Below are 14,507 nucleotides of genomic sequence, written 5' to 3'. Positions count from 1 at the left end.
GGCCATCCAAACAAGTTAAATTCATACTAACATGCTGTGAGCTATGTGGCCAATTTAATATTGCCAACTCTGATTTTCTCCCTGGCTGCTACATGGATGAAGGAAGAGACTAGGACAGGCTGAGCTCAAGGCACTTTACAGATCAAAAGTGCTGGATGAAGCTGTATTTTATTCTACCACCAAAAACCTTGTACACATACAGAGGAATAAATATTTTTTCCACATCCCCAAACAGCAAACAAGGACATATTGGTAAGGGCAATGTGATGGTAATTATCAGTTAGTAAATATAAAGACACATCTGTGGTTCTTTGGACTCAACTGATCTGGCATTCGTCAAGACTTACCTATGACCAGCCACAATAGCATCTCCAGATGTTACTTTAATATCTCCAGTCAGCATTTTGAATGTTGTTGTCTTACCAGCACCATTCACACCCAAGAGGCCAAAGCACTAAATTATAATTTAAGACATGCTGGTTACTTCCAGAGCTTTACAATAAAAGAAATAATTAAAATGTATTGCATAGAGACACAACCCACCTCTCCAGGACGAACACCAACACAGAGTCTGTCTACTGCTGGTATATGTCTTCCTGCATATATCTGGAATAAGAATTTTTCCAATAAAAACCTTCATGTGAAGAAATAAACAGTTGAAAGAAATGTAGTTTAAAGGGATAAATGGCTTTCTCCAATTAGGTAGTCTCCAGATGCACTGGACTATTACTGTTATGCCCAGTCACTGTTGTCAGATTATTTATTTATCAAATTTCTCTGCTGCCCATCTTGTACACAACAATGCTGGCTGGCTGGCTGGCTGAAAGATAATGGAAGCTGCACTCCAAAGCATCTGGATGGTGCCAGATTGGGGAAAACCAGCACAATGCAACAGAAAATAATGTGTAAACAATCCACTGTTAAAGCTTGTTTTAACCCTTCCTGGCCTTCATAACATCCAGGCACTGGCACAGGACTTCATTGGCATTCCCCATCTGGTCCAGTCTGTGTGAGATGCTGGCTCTAATGCTGGTCTCTTTTTTCCCTTTTGAAATGGGAGCAAACACAGTATTTTCTTTTGCAATGGTGCAGCTGTACAGAGCTGGAGGTAATTTCACTCTTGTATTGGTAGGAACTCTTGATTCACCTTGTCTATTAGGCTTCGCTCATGCCCTGTAATTTCATAGGCTTTTCAAGAGAAAAGTGGCTTGTCAAATTTGCAGGTCGCCTATAAGCAACCTCCTAGATTTTTTCTTTGAAACAGACAACCAGACAGATGCAGACAAAATGGAATCAGATTTGGACAGATGTGTGCCTACGCAAGCAATTTATTTTCCTCCTCTTTTATGTGGAGTAGAGGTGAGTAATTTTTGTTCTTACATTTCATTATTAACTAACGTAACATGCTTCTTGTTCTCAGAGTTTTGAGAACAGCAGAAGAGAAGATGATCTGATCACAGACTGGTTTCGAACCTCTTTTGAGAAGTTGGGGAGTGGAAATGGTAGTGGTGTGGAACCTCCTTTACAGGAAGAAGGTAACTTAATGGAATTAGGCAGTGTTTATAGATCACAAATAATGAGGTTTAAATGTTGGCTCCTCAGCAGTGAGTTAATAAGGGATTACAATAAAGATGTTCCCAGTATACAGAAAGGGCTTCAAATGTGATGAGGATTTGAGAAGAGATGAGATCCCCTTGCAATTTCTTTCTCATTTATTACCATGATAAATGATATCTGCCCATTTACTACTATCAGGTAGCCCTTAGAAAGAAAGAAAAAAACCCAAACGTGATGTGTAATAATCTCTTCACTCCAATTTTTTGTTAAGTATAAAGAATGTGTATATATCACTGTCCCTTCTAAAAAGAAACAAAACAAGCAAAAGACGGTATGCTTTCTTAGAGATATCTTCACGAATGGCTTTCTTATTTTTAATATCCATTATTTATTTGCTAAAGAAATAGCAAATGAGGAACATGCTAGATCAGGACCACTGCGTGTCCCACCACAATCCCATTCAGGAGTGGAAGAAAAGTGGACACAGGTCTGCCCTTAGCAATGGAAGAAAGGCTCCTATTGCGGCCAAAGCAAGGCTTTCTCCTGCTGCTGTAACACCAGGGATTCAGGGCCCACAATTCTAGTGAAAGCAACTACTTTAGCCCCCACACCGATCATTCTCATTGGCTATTCATCTACTATAAACTCTGTAGTGCCCATCTGAATCGGGATGCTATCCATATTTCATAAATACACACATACCAATCCTGTAAGACCAAAAAGTGACAACTCTGCATCTCAAAACACACAGCTAAAAGGCCAGTCAGCTTTTCCACATCACACCAAGGAGAAAACAGATGGGGGGAGAAAAAATTGTTTCTCCTTGATGCCTAGCAGCAAAATGTCCCAGTCACCTCTAATGTGCCTCAAACAAGCATGTATTACTTATTTAGCTTACTTCCTTTTCCAAGACAAAGCTAAAGGACCCAAAAATTTTAGAATAACTCCTGAAAAATTACCTTGGTCAATTCCTGTAATTTCAAAATATCTTTTTGGCTACCTCCTTTCATTATCCGTTTCCTTTCTTCTGCCACATCCTCGTCTTCTTCCATAATGGGCCCTGGAGTATTTTGGAGAAGCCTGAAGAACTCGGAATAAATGAGTTAATAATTCATCCTGTACTTAAAAAGGAGCCTATATTTATCCCATCTTCATGCTGTATGTATGCATGGGCACCCCCCACTCCCCAATAATATTCACTAACTCTCTAAAACAAATGTCAGTATAAGACCTCTGAAGCCAAGAGTTTTTCCACATACCATCTTGCAGACATGAAATCATGTTGTATCAGAAGATTCAGAATGAAATAGATCACACCCTGCACAGCCAGAGCTAGCATGTTTTTTCCAGCAAAATCCCAGTGCAACGGATTCAAGACATGCTCTTCTCCTTTAGGATGAAACCGAACCGACAAAAATCAGTCTGAATGACCCAATAATAATGCAGCGTTTTCCAGAAATAGAGAATTTCCTCCTCATGTTGTCAAGTGTACCAAATCTGATACATACAGTCGGAGATCGGGCAGGGAAAGCCCTACTGCTTTACTCTGTATCCTCCTATCTCATCAAGGTGTGTCAGATAAATGTATTTTGTTCGTTTTTGATATGTAAATATCAAATTGGTATTTGCATTTAAAAAGACAACAGCTGACCAAGGGGTGCCAAAATGAAGCAGGAGTGTGGATACGTTCTGGTTAGATCTTAAAGAACCATTTCCTCCGATTCTCGTCTCCACTTGTCTTGCCAGCCTTTTTGATGTGTGTCCAGTGGTCCAGAACAGGCTGCCAGGGCGAAAGCAGGAGAGAAGAGTGGGAAAGGAGGTGGGTGGACAACCTTACTGGGCAGCATCTTCCCCAGGCACTTACCTCTGGGGACTGGATTCTGCCAGGTAAAGTGGTACTTGATCCTATTAGCTCAGGACCCAGATTTTAGGTCTATCCATCTGTCAAAACTTGCCTCCTCTCCTAGGGAGCGCGATTGGGGGTGGTTTTTCCCACTGGTAGGGGACACCAGAGAAATCTGCCAAACACTTTCCTTAAGTTACCCTGGATGAAATCTATGAAAACAGCACCAGTTGCTGGCCTCATGGCTGAGACAGAATAGGGCTCAGCCATGAAGGTAGAACAGAGTATGCCAGCATAATTTTGTGCCAACTCATGGACTAGAGGAAAGGAAAAAGAGCCCTAAGACAAAGGTCTCTCTGTAGCTAGTCCTGAAAGTTTTATTTCTTGATAAGGATAGGGATTAAGTCGATGAGGATGCTTAATGCATCCTTAAGCTGGGAAAAGAAAAATGTGCAATTGGAGCTCTGTCTTCAGCTGACAGCCCTGTGGGGAAGAGGAATAAAACTGTGCATTTAGGTAAGCCACTGAGGTTCTACAATCTGCTTCTACCGTAAGGCATCTGCTCTCAAGAATGCTTTATGCTTAGTGTTAAAGGGCTCTTGTATATGTCATGATTGCATGTTTGAAGCAACTGTACAGTCATGCAAATTTGCCAGCTTGATAACACTATACAAATGCATAGGTATTGGGAAACTTAACTATCAATTTAGGAAACATACAAGGACAGTTTTGCAGCATTTCCTCAGGAGTTGCTGGATAAGTCATTTTCCATTGAAGGAAAATATTGCTATGTCCCACCTTCATCTCCTGGGATTTCTCCCCTGACCCCTTCCTCTGGTCACCACCTTCCCCAGCTGCTCCAAGGGTCAACTTTGCCACCCATCCTGTAGAATGGTTGGTTGTGGGTTTTTTCCCCTTATTCCACAGTGAGGGAATAATCAACGTGGTGGTGGGACTCCCTCCCAAATGGAGGCAGCAACAGGGTTCACTGCAGACAGTTCTAGGGGCAAGGCTGAAGGCTGTGTGAAAATGTTTTCCCTCCTTGATCAAAACATGGATAAAGGGCAGAAGATTTAGCCTAGTAGCAGCCCATAGCTTACTGAAACATGGGGCATCCTAGAACAATCTCACATAGTTTTGTACTTACCAAAATGTGCATAGACATCAACCACAGCTTGGTTTATGGCTAAATCAAGGAGTCCACGACCCAGGCAGAAATGAGGAAAGACCAAAAATATATTTTTTAAAGTTTTGTTGAATTCTAGGAGAGGCTGCAAGAGAAACAAACATAAATGCTAGTCTTGCTCAGATTCATGAGATTCCTGCATAACTTTAAAAAAAAATGCTTGAGTTTAGAGTGAGAGGCCAGATTACTATTTTACGTCCTGAATTAATAACAACATCTGTGCGTGTGAAGATGTGCCACCAGGGAGCACAAATCAGGAAATCTGGATAGCAGAGGGCTTTTTTCTTGAGAAAGGGAGCATGATAGAACCTATGAAAGAGACTCCTCCATTTGCAACATCCCTGTATAATTCTCCAGAATATCTGACTATCTCATGCTGGAACGCTTAGACACAGTGCAAAGCTTCATGAATACCAAATGTTTTCTGATACTTTCCATTTCAGCAGCTGTTCCTGTTAAACTCCCATGTGTCTCTTAAACTTTATTAAACACAGTATTGAACCATCTCCTGACATAATGGAGCATAATCAAAGTATGGTACTCTCATTACAATCAAGCCTAAGAAAAGTCACTCACTGCATTGTTTTCAAAGAGGTCCAGGATGAATGTAATGGCACTACTGTTAATACCAATGAAGAGATTAATGCAGGACAAGACAACATAGGCAGTGCTGGGGATGCTAAAGTAGCAGGATGCAGGGTACATCATAGGAATTATGGCCCATCTATATGCAGAACAATGAGAAACAAAAGTGGCATAATTCAATTAATTAAAATATACAGTCATAACCCCCCCCCCCAAGTTGGTATAATAAACAATATATTGCTTCTATGGTAAATGAAGTATGGCCAAGTTGTTATAGACTGTCTTTTGATAAAATAAAAAAGGCTATTTTGTTCTTTATCTGCATAAAGATTCATATCTCACCCTTCTAGTGCATATGTACTATTCAGGCCAGCTAGCAAGAAACATTTGAAACCATGAAAAAGACCAAAAACTTTACAAAAAGGTTATTTATTTCTTTACTTATAAATTTATTCAATTTATGTGGCTGCCCTCTTGCCATGTGACTTTGGGCAGCTAGCAAAATATCAACAATATAACAGAGCAATTAAAACATGTCACATCAGAAACAGCTCGTATATCCATAACTAACAAACCTTATAATCAACTAATCACAAAAAGCACTTGAAGCAGGCTCATCCAATTTCCTGACCTGAGGGAAGAGCCTGGTTTTCAATGCCTATGAAAAGCAGGTAGAGTTGGGGTCATCTGGTTCTCAGGAGGCATGTTATTCCACAGGATAGATGCAGTGCCAGAAAAGGCCTACCTCCTGAGTCCCATCAGATGACACTGTTTAATACTGTAGAAGGGACCCAGAGCATGCCAGCCCTGTCAGATTGTGTGGGACAGGCACAAATAATTGGAGACAGACAGCAAATGACCCAGCACTGTGCCATGAAGATAACTTACCCATATAACAATAGTAATATTATAAGTGCAGGAAGATTGCTTGGTGATGTGTACGCTTTCTTTTTGAAACTCATGAATATTGCCACCACTAAGCCAGCACTCATTATATAATTCACCTGGCATAGAGAAAAAGAAAAGAAAAATACAGCATTCCCAAAGCTGCACCAGCTTTTTCCAGCATTTTCAATGTATGCATCTTATTCTCATTATCTTGTAAAAACTAAAGAGCTACCCAGAAAGATAGCTTTTAGTAAGATAAAGAGATTAACTTGTTTTATCCTATCTGATTTTTTGAAAATAATTAATGTTTGATTTTTTTAAAGATGTCAGGAGGAGACAGTTGTGAAAGGCTATAAATCCCATCATTGCCAACAGCATGGGTGTTGTCCATGTTGGGTGAAGAGCATCAGGTTGGAAAGGCTATATAAAGGGAAGGCAGCGAGAGCCATGGCATCCCATTTAAGGCTGGAAAAGGTCTCTATCTAAGACCCTGGGGAACACTGCAAGTTAGAGCTAGGAATCTTAAATAATATGACTTAGTATACAGCAGTTTCCTATGCTCGGCATAAACTAATCATAATAGGGACATTTTTAATGGAGGTTTGTATCACTTGAAGATTAAAAAAAGTTAGATGGACTAAGCCTACTTTCAGTGATTGCAAAATGTTATTCTGAATCAGGGTTTTAGATAAAATGTTACTGGATGTTATCCCACAAAATATGCAATATAAACCAATACTAGAATCACAAGACGTTGTATACTGAATCAGAATATTGGTCTCTATAGTTCTGTATTATCCATATAAGGTGTCATGCAGACATTTTGACCACATGGGTCAAACTACACAGGGGCTGTAATTCAAAATGCTTTGGTACTACCTACTCATGGTTTACACCAAATGGCAAAATCTCCAGCAATTCAAACAGGATTCCTCCCCCCACCCCTGAAAGTCCTCTGTAGAGATTTCAAGAGTTGGGCAAAAAGGCATCTATTCTGCCCCTGACCTGTGGTCTTTCCCCATAGTTTATTCTCTGTTACTAGCAAAACAACTCACAATGTCCCAAAGGAAATTGGTGAACCAGTAAACAAAAAGGCTCACACCACTGACAAACTGGAGGTGCTTGGCTTTTGTCACTCGTTCTTGGATCAGATATAAAACAAAGCTTGCTGGGATGAAAGACATGGCAAAAATCACACAGATGGAAACAACAGCATCTACTGAAGTGGTCAGCCTGCAGTGAGACATGTTAAGGACAGCCAATAAGCCAGAACCAAAAGCCACAAAAGTCACTCCGTGTTAGTTCATATTTCACAACAAGGTTGAAACTAGACATGGCTGGTTGTACAACCACCAATGAAGATAGCAATCCCAGTTCTGCTTTTCTCATGGAATCTAGTAGTACAAAACTTTTACTATGGCTACACTGTGAGTTTTCTCCTGCTTTATTTTGCTGGTGGAGAAAGGAATTTGACATCACATTGTTTCTTTTATTGAACTAGTTGTGACTTGGTAAAAGATACACTGGGCTGCTGTTGCAGAGGCAACCATACATCTCCCATCATTCATTCATTTATTGTAAACTGGGTATATATAGCAGTATATATAGTTAATATAACTAGCTTGGGATTGTTTATTGCAAGGATCCAGTTATGTGTCATGTACAATATGCATTTTTAAAAATATTATAAATATGTTTAGCTTGCCAACAGACTCATTCTAAGCTTTAAGCCATGTTGCCCAGGCCTGCCAATAGGAAAGGAGAGGGAGGAATAGAATTAAAACTGCAACTGGAGTTAATTAGAATTAGACTAGACCAGAATAGCAAATGAATGTTACCTACACAGTGATTTCAGACAGCTGCTCCTTAGTGAGGTTCAGTGGATGGTTAATACCAGTTATTCCATATTCTTCTGGATCTTTACCTTGTTGCAGGTTGGCTCTCAGAATTGCATTGTTGGCTACGTTGAGAAAACTGACCATAGCATGCCAGCCTTTATTGTTAAACCACACCTGTAAGAATAATGGAGAATATTACAAATTTCAGCCAGCCAGAACCCTTTAAAATTCTCATTTTATCAGGAACAAGCAACATGCTGGTGCATGTTGCCTAATTGCTCCTGCTGCTAATGACAGCAACTAAACAATTTTCATATCTGGTTTATTTAATATTATATGCAAACTGGGAGCTCTTTTTTCCCCCCCTAACAAATCAGGGCTATCAGTTCCAGGCTTTCAAACCTTTTTCCTCTAGTTCCTACTTCAAAGCTACAATTTGATGCTTTTTTCCAGCTTTCCTCCTCCCCCACCCCCCTCTGGCTTCATTCAACATTTATATTTAAATAAGAGGATCAGCAGAAAATAAATTTTATTTTTTCTCCTTTGGGTTTGAATAACAACAATGTATTAATGTGTATGTATAGGGGTTGTTGAAGATGCTTTGCAGGAAGTCTGATCGCTGCAGTTCTGGAAGTATAATACCTTTCTTAGGGTTCCAAGCTTTTTTTTAATCTGGAACATATATTGGTGCCTTGCATTCTCAAGATGGATATAAGGTATGTATTTTTCTTGTTCTTTGTTTCTAATACAAATTACTCCTTCTGGCAGGTTGTTTGTTTGTTTGTTTGTAACATGGAATATTAAGGGGTTGGCTGGGTCTCCTTCATGGAACCTTCTCTTTTACACGAGAGTCATATTCATCTAAGTAGGCCTACTGATCTGAGTGCAAATATCTGGACAAACATTACATGGGAGCAAAATGTTTTTGTATCTCTTTGCTCCCATCTAGCGATCATCCAGATATGGCTGGCCCATATTAAAGCACAAACATCTCTTACAGAAAGCTTGGATGGATATGCTTATACAAGTGGTGGTTCTAACTGGGCAAGAGGTGCTACAATTTTGATTAGCAGATTTTTTAAAAATTTAAATTGTTCAAGAAACATCAGATCCAAAAAGCTGCTTGTTATTATACTGAAAGACCTATGTATTACTCAACCTGTACGGTCCAACATCCAGAACAAATGCGTAACTGTTTTCAACATTTAGATATCATCAGTAGAACATAAGCAGAAAAAAATAACTCTGCACCCTTCTAAATTGTAATGCCTCCACCACCATCCCATTATACTTCCAGATTCAGTCACATTTTGCTGTATTACATACGTGGATTTAAGCTAGAGGATATTTGTTTCATTAACAGTTTCCAACATGAATTAGGGTACTAATCTTCCTTCTGTACAGAGAAGTTTTCGTATAACTACTTCTTGCTATCTCATTCTGTAGTATTTAAGTGAAAGCATGTTGCACAGATGCTACAATTTCAGATTACCCTTCTGTGAAACTGATATTGTCAAAACCCGCCAGGGTCCCTCCTTGTGGGGGAGATGGGCGGTGATAAAAGTATGATAGATAAATAAATAAATAAATAAAAATATTTGACAAGAATTTAAATAATTGTTTAAATGGCCCCTGAATTGTCTTTGTTGAATGATATGTTTCTTATTACATAGCTGGAATTAGAAGACAGGATTTTTTTTTCATATAAACAGGGACTCAGTTAAAACACTATCTTATAATACGGCTTTAAATACTGTAAAGGCCCTTTGGGTTACCCATATTATATTAAATATGGCTAACCCAAAAGGCCTTTATTCAAAACCATATTATTGCATATGCAGTTTACAAAGAAGCAACAACTAAAATTAAATCCTTAGAGAAGAATGTCTATCTCTGAAGTGATACATCTCTGAAGTGATACTAAGTTCTGCTGCATATGGTCTCAATGATATTTATTTACTTATTACTTGACTTATTAGTACCAAATGTACGGCTGAAACACAGAACTATTAACATAACTTTAGACTGACTGCTTTATGTCAAAGATGTGTATGTTCTTCATATTGGAGATACACTATCAAGCTACCAAGAATTGTGGATTTTTGAACACAGAATATAACAAAAGAATTTTACAGTACTGTAAGGTTAAATCTACACCTAATTTTCAGCACTGTATTGCTGATTGTTAAAATCTGGAATAGTGGGGTGGGGGGGTTGAAAAGGGGCAAAGGACTTCTGAGCAATCCAAACAATTTTGGGGGGTTATTTTGTTTCAGAGAATTGTTCAGTTTCCTTTCTTTTCTCCTTTTTTAGTTGTAATGTTATATTGTAATAATTTGTTTTTGTGCCTTTGAGTGAGTATTGACTCCTGGTGACTGCCTGGAAAAGTCCCTGCAGTTTTCTTGGCAAGGTTTTTCAGAAGTTACCATTACCTCCTTCCTAGGGCTGAGAGAGAATAACTGGCCCAAGGTCGCCCAGCTGGCTTCGGGCCTAAGGTAGGACTAGAACTCACGGTCTCCCAGTTTCTAGCCTTATGCCTTAACTACTATACAAGACTGGCTCTCATATTGTAATCACATGTCTGCAAAAACAATTTTGATAGTTCGATACCATACAATAATTTTTTAAAATGCTGCTCTTCAAAATTGACAAGATATGCAAAGATAATATAAATGAACATGTTTCTGGATCTGGGGCTGTATTGGGACAGTATGTTATATGCCCCCAAAATATAATAATCCATATACTTAATTTCTTAAGCTTCTCCTATTTACTCTTCCATTCCCTTATTGAAAAGAAAACAAATGTCTCCCCCCTCCTTATATCCCACAAGCTCTCCAGCTGTTGTTTTTTGACAGTGCTGGAACTAATATGAAAAAGCTACTATTCTCTTTGAATTAAAGCTCATTTCACTGACCTTACAATTCATCAACTGGGTGATGCAAGATTTTATGCAAATAACTGTTAAAATACCTTAATATTTTGTTCAGTTTCCATATATTTAAGAAAAGCTGACATTTCTTTAGCGACAGTCATTGATGCGTCACCCTAGAGGGCAGAAAGCAAAGGCTCAGAATTCTTTGTATGTATTTTAGTGTTTCAGACATAAGCAAAAATTGTTAGATTGGGTCATAATCAGGTGACAAAGCAGACACAAGAGTTCTTTCTTACCCCGGTTATATTCATCATTTGACCAAGGTCCTTCACAAAGCCAACAATTTGACCTCCAGTAACATGCAGTATTGGAAGTTTTCCTCCAATGGAAATTCCTCCATATCTAAATACAAGATGACATAACCTTCCATTGCATAAGGAGAACCATACTCCACTTTTAACAGGCAATGAACATAATAAACTTCCTTAAACTAATGGAACTGGCCCAAATGGCTACGTTAACAGTGTGGATGAGAGAAAATACCGTGTCTGGATTTGTTTCTACTCGGCAACCACTTTTAGATTATTTGCTTATGAAGTTCTGATTTTAGGTTTTGATGATTAATTGGTCTGATTTTATAGAAATAATGTTACTAAGGTTTAACTAATGGTAAGAGATTGTATCTGTATAAAATGCATGTATATCTGTATTGGAGAAGGTTGGAAGTCACTTTCTTTTTCTGCTTTCCATCTAATTCTGCACTTTTATAGTTTTTCGTTTTTCTTTAGTTCTGTACTCTGTCTTATCGATACTCTATAGTTTATATTTTGACTATACTTTGAAAATCAATAAAGTTCTTTTTTTAAAAAAAAGAACTTAATAAAAGTTCCCTTAAGAATAATTATACCACTCTCACAGAAAGGAATATGCTTCTTGTTTTTTCAATGTTGACAGTGAAGTGCACAAACAAAATAAACAGAGGTAGTCCTCACTTAACAACCCTAATTGGGACTGGCAACTCCGCCACTAAGCAAAGAGGTCGCTAACTGGGAAATCACGTGACTGTTCTTTCTGGCTGGAAAGAGATAAGATTACTCAGTTTCACACTTGCGGCTTTTGTTTGCCTCCTAACCACTCCCCCACGCTTTGGGATACTCAAGTGCCTGTAAGCTGTTTGTGTGGCATGCCCGTGGCTCCAAGCCCCAGACCGCTGGTGCAATTGCATTGCTTTAGAAGAGCAAACAGATTACTCTCTTGCAATTCCTTTCTCTCCAATCTCTCCTCTGCTGTGTAAAGGGGGAAAAAAGAAAAAACCACAGGTCAGGCCCAGGACAACACATACTGACTACTGACTGTAATGGCAATCACATGATTGAGGGACTCTGTGAACCTCGTATATGGTCATAAATGGGTTGTAAAATTATTTTTTCAGTACTGTCATAACTTTGAATGGTCACTGAATGGTCGGTAAGTGAGGACTACTGTATTGTCTCCAAACCAGGCATAGCCCACCATTTATATTTGGGACAGAACAATACTGACTAGGCATATCTTATTACTTGTCATTTATTTAAAATCAAATTCTTTAGACTTAAAATACTCAACAAAAGATGTACAGCACATAGTTGTCCTACCTTTGCTCATTGACCCAATATTTACTCTTTAAGCTGCCAAAGAAAATAAAAATATTAAAAATGTAATATGCTTTAATATACTACATTAATTAAAATCCTTTCACATACAAAATTATATCTGTGCCATGAGGATCTACTTTGGGATTTTGTGGCTATTTTGCTGACTGAGATGTCACTTTAGGAATGTATAAGCTTCTTTAGAAGATTGGTGAAAAGGATGCAGTCTGATTGTACCCTTAATCCCTGTTCCTGGCCACTATTCATTCATTTGACCTGCACAGAAATTATGAGTATACAAGTTATAGAAAAGAATTCTTACATATGTATATTTGTTCAGTGCTTTTCCTGCATAAATGTGCATAACCAAACCTCAATGAGCCTTTTTTTTTTAATGAAAAGCATTCTTGGGAAGCTAGAAAAAAATTTATTATGGCCAGAAGCCAGTATAACAGATAAACAAATGTATACAGATAAATAAATGCAAAGTTTATATGGGTGAAACTTGATATTGATATTTCTTCTGTTGCACTGTTGAAGCTAAGTAGCAAAACTTAGCACCACTACAGGTAACCTAGAAGTTTTTGTTGGCTAGTAGGAAAGCTACAAAATAATCCCCTGACTGCCCTGGAATTGTTGCATAAAGCCAAATAAAAATTGTTGTATGGACATGTGTGATAGTTTCACCTTCCTTCATGCCTCAAGGCCAGACGTAACCAGTTACAATAGAGGAATATTACAGTATCTCCCTTGCAACAGAGCAGAGGGAAGGCTATTGAAAAATGCACTTGAGAAAGCCCAGCAATACTTGGGATAGGCCAGTGTGTAAGCCTTGGCGAGAAGAGCTGCAAGAAAACCGGCCAGCATAACAACAATAATCCATTTCATAAAAAAAAAAAAGTAGTGGGTTAGCTTTGGTTATATTGTTGTATGCATTTCTGTATAACTTACAACACCCTCTTCTCAATATCATGGAGATGTGGCAGAATAAATATGTTACTATGGCATATTTGTACTATGGTTAGATGCAAGTGGAGAAAAACCCATGGAAAACTAAGCAGCTGATTTGTTATTCAGAAGTCTTAGGACCACACCAAGACTCCATCTATACAAACTGCCACAGATTTGTATAAGACCTGGCTGGAATCAGACCTGGCTGGAATCATTCATCACCCAGGACTATTGTATAATTTATTTTTTACTGGTCTGATGTGGGAACCTGCCCATTACGGTTTAGTGTTATGTGCCAATACAGCTTCTGAATTTAAAAACGTATAAATAGAAAAGTCCCAACCAACCTGCTTCTTATTAAGGTGGGGTATGTTTTCACCAAGAAATCAGAAATATTTCGGTAAGTGAGATCCTGAAGAATTTCTGTACTATGCTGAACCCTCTATAAGACAAAGAAAACACTTGTTAAATTCTTCATGGTTATAATTTAGTATTTCGGAGCTTCAGAAGCAAGAAAACACCTCATAGGAAAGTTTTAGTTTGAAGTGAGTGTTTATTCTACTGAAACCTGAAAGCTGCCTTGTCTCCTTTTGAGACTTCTTTTTTTTGGTAAATAATAGTATTTTGATCACAAACCATATAAAATAACTAAACCAGACTGGTTTTGCTGAATGCTCCAAAAGGTTTGTAAGCAAGGAGCTAAAAATGTTGGCAAGTGACATTTAAAGCCTGTTCTTTACTGGGAGACAGCTATAATTATTTAAACACCTGTACACATTTGTAATTTTAGAGAATAATTACAAGAGTCTTGCGGTACTTTAAAGGCTAATCAATTTAATGCCACAAAAACTTATTCAGTAACTGATTAGTCTTTAAAGTGCCAGAGGACTCCTAGTTGTTTTCCCTGCAGTTTTAAATGAACTTTCTAGATTGTGATAATTGAGCAAATATAAAATTCTTTTGTAGCTAGCAAATAAAATACATGAAGATGTGAATTTAACCACTGAGAGGCAGTGTTGCCCTCCATTGGCAGAGATATAGGCTAGTTTCTTTGAAGTAATAGCAATTTTATAATCTATTGTATAAGCTTTTGCAAAGCACATTTGGAAAGTTTCCTAATATATCCCAGTTTTCTAGAAAGAACAATTTCTGT

At 38.2% G+C, this 14,507-nt stretch overlaps 1 protein-coding gene across 1 annotated transcript in view; it reads right to left on the bottom strand.

Moving 5' to 3' along the window:
- The window catches only part of ABCA4 (ATP binding cassette subfamily A member 4), a 111,884-nt gene that overhangs the window by 6,426 nt on the left and 90,951 nt on the right, over positions 1-14,507 (bottom strand). Inside the window, exons 31-43 of the mRNA XM_063298291.1 lie at positions 13,702-13,796; positions 12,407-12,439; positions 11,069-11,174; positions 10,871-10,945; positions 7,902-8,071; positions 7,115-7,292; positions 6,060-6,175; positions 5,163-5,310; positions 4,548-4,671; positions 2,817-2,946; positions 2,517-2,637; positions 544-606; positions 348-454 (exon numbers count right to left, since the gene is read on the bottom strand). Of these exons, the coding sequence (XP_063154361.1) occupies positions 348-454; positions 544-606; positions 2,517-2,637; positions 2,817-2,946; positions 4,548-4,671; positions 5,163-5,310; positions 6,060-6,175; positions 7,115-7,292; positions 7,902-8,071; positions 10,871-10,945; positions 11,069-11,174; positions 12,407-12,439; positions 13,702-13,796 (1,466 nt within the window). The remainder of the gene's footprint in view (positions 1-347; positions 455-543; positions 607-2,516; positions 2,638-2,816; positions 2,947-4,547; positions 4,672-5,162; positions 5,311-6,059; positions 6,176-7,114; positions 7,293-7,901; positions 8,072-10,870; positions 10,946-11,068; positions 11,175-12,406; positions 12,440-13,701; positions 13,797-14,507) is intronic.

This window comes from Candoia aspera, chromosome 3, assembly GCF_035149785.1.
Source record: "Candoia aspera isolate rCanAsp1 chromosome 3, rCanAsp1.hap2, whole genome shotgun sequence".
Lineage (NCBI taxonomy): Eukaryota > Metazoa > Chordata > Lepidosauria > Squamata > Boidae > Candoia > Candoia aspera.
The sequence above is the reverse complement of the archived record's forward strand: the minus strand, read 5'-3'. Positions and strand labels throughout refer to the sequence as shown.